The sequence below is a fragment of the Sesamum indicum genome, linkage group LG1, assembly GCF_000512975.1.
Source record: "Sesamum indicum cultivar Zhongzhi No. 13 linkage group LG1, S_indicum_v1.0, whole genome shotgun sequence".
NCBI classification, from domain to species: domain Eukaryota; kingdom Viridiplantae; phylum Streptophyta; class Magnoliopsida; order Lamiales; family Pedaliaceae; genus Sesamum; species Sesamum indicum.
Genome location: NC_026145.1, coordinates 14,528,935 through 14,531,431, shown reverse-complemented (window position 1 = coordinate 14,531,431; position 2,497 = coordinate 14,528,935). Strand labels below are relative to the sequence as shown.

Sequence of the window (2,497 nt, the reverse complement as noted above, 5' to 3'; positions counted from 1 at the left end):
AGTTGAGTTCGAAAGGAAGAGGCATTAGTTTATCCAAGATGTCATTCTTCTTGTTATTTTGTCCGAGTTTTGGGGTTCCTGTAAATTCTTTTGTCCATGGTTTTGTCTGTCCATTCTTTCTAACTCAACTTTTGAGTATATTACAGCAGCATCCTCGCCAGTGGGAAACAAACATCTGCTACTCTTCCATCCAATCTGGCTTTGTATGGAATGTAATCCTCTGAATTCTCACAGCCTCAGAAGTTGTAATACAGATCAAATCGGTTTAGATTAATTTAAGAGCTTTGACTCTATGCACTGGTATAAGATAAGGCTGCTGCAAAGTGGATGATCTTGATCGCATAAATGAATTCAATGCCCCTCCAAAGATTGATCCAACTTCGCTAAAACCTATACGACTAAGGAGGTCATTGCTGTGGACAAAATTACAAGATTTGCAACTATCATGTTTACTAATAAAAGTTAAGTTATAAAGTGAAGAGAATTATATAAGTAATGCACAAGACAAGTACTTATAAAGGGGATGCAATTTGTCAGTAATAAGTTAATAGGAACTTACCTTATCTAAATTTTTTAAAAGAAAAAGGAAGAAAGGGAGATATTTCTGCTTAATTTTTGTTAGTAACTACTAAATTTGTAACGTCGTGTTTGAAGATAAGGATTTTAAATACCTAATAACAATTCTTTTGATTTGTTTGAATAATTCCACATTACAAATAGTTACAAATATTTAAACCCTTATTTTGAACATATTTTTCGAAACACTGATAAATATAAAATTCTTCGCACATCGGTCATTAAATTTTTTTCTTAAAAAAATTAAATCATTCAAATCCAAATATAGCCCTTATGTTAGTTCTTATAGGATTACAAGGTAAATGAAACATGCATCAAGTAACAACATGCACTGCTTGAAGAGAAGCTAAAAGAAACCTTAACCATGTAATTTATTAGATGTACAATAAACAGGTAAAATTGTGTGTGTGGGGGCGGGGGGGGCGGGGGGATAACAGATAAATATATACAAAAAATTAATTGATAGCTAATTACTGGACCGGGCCATCCACAGAAAGATGAACGACCCATTTAGAAAAAGCCCAACTACTACCTTACAAGTTCATTTGCACTATATAGCCCATTTTGGAGAACTTATAAATAGAGCAAACAAACCCTAATCCGAGATCTCATCGGCAGCTCCGTTCCCAGTTCCAGCAGCCAAAGATCCTGAGCAGTTCCCTCGGCGTTTAGGAGAAATCAAGCGGTCATGGGTAATTATGATCTGTGTTTCGCCTTAGTTAGTGGATGGATTCGATTAGTTAGGGTTTTCATTCGGGAATGAATTTGCAGGTAAGGTACACGGTTCATTAGCTCGTGCTGGAAAGGTGAGAGGACAGACGCCCAAGGTGGCGAAGCAGGACAAGAAGAAGAAGCCCCGCGGCCGTGCCCACAAGCGTATGCAGTACAACCGCCGTTTCGTCACTGCCGGTAAGTCTAATTTTCCCCCCTATTTTTGGTTTTCGTGTGTGTATGTAAAATATGTATGTGCCATATTAAGCTTTTCTTGTTTTTTAATGAGGTTCCTGTTGATCAAACAAACATCGTTTGTGGGGTTTGGTAGTCGTTTTTCTTTGTACATTCTGAGCATGCTGAGTGTGTTTATTTCTATGGACTTGTTTATGCCTAGTTTACCCTCTTAGATGTTGTCTCCTCACGAGAAAATCTGTTGAGGGTATCTTTCTTTCATTGAAGAGATTTTTGAGTTATTGTTTGTGATGTGTTTTCTGGGCTTTGCCCTTTTGTACTTGTTGCAGTTGTTGGCTTTGGGAAGAAGAGGGGACCAAACTCATCTGAGAAGTAGAGTGGAGGCACCTGTAGTTTAGATTCAATAGGTGAAAAAGTGTTTGAAACCTGGATTTATTGTTTGTTCTATTATGCAATAGTTTTGTTAGCTTACTGGATTAAGCTGCTGTTGCAGTTGTTTTGGGTTTTTGACAGCGTTGAACATATTTACGGCACATTATTGAGTATAATTCAGTTGAATCAATTTTGAATTGGGAGTTGGGAAATCTTGAATTCAGCTATACGCTTCTGGAATTATAAGTTTCATTTAACTTCTGTCTCGTGGCCGGAAGCAGCAGTGCTATACACATTTGAGTAATGATTAATCTGGTTCACAATTCCTATAATAGCTTTCACCATTGAATTTCTGGACCTGTCGGGAGACAGAGCAGGTCTTTTTATGTTAAATGGCTGTTGTATTATCCAGTTCTGGCTAATTCTAAAGAACCTGGGGTTGTTGAAGAAGCTGAGTTCATGTATGTTGAATTCATTATTTTATTTGTGAAACCAGATAAGAATGTCTTCATGTCTTATTTTTTGTGGGATTTCAACTGTCATTCGCTGAGCTTAGCTATGATGCGGTTTTTTTCTCACAATGGGAAGAGCAACTGCAATTTATCTGCATGCATGCTGCATTTTGGATGCACAGTTTTTGCTT

General features: G+C 37.1%; 1 protein-coding gene across 1 annotated transcript; it reads left to right on the top strand.

The window, feature by feature from the left end:
- On the top strand, positions 1,130-2,066 carry LOC105167670 (40S ribosomal protein S30). Its single transcript, XM_011087474.2, has 3 exons — positions 1,130-1,268; positions 1,348-1,485; positions 1,812-2,066. The coding sequence occupies exons 1-3, from the start codon at positions 1,265-1,267 to the stop codon at positions 1,856-1,858; spliced, it is 189 nt and encodes a 62-aa protein (XP_011085776.1). The 5' UTR covers positions 1,130-1,264; the 3' UTR covers positions 1,859-2,066.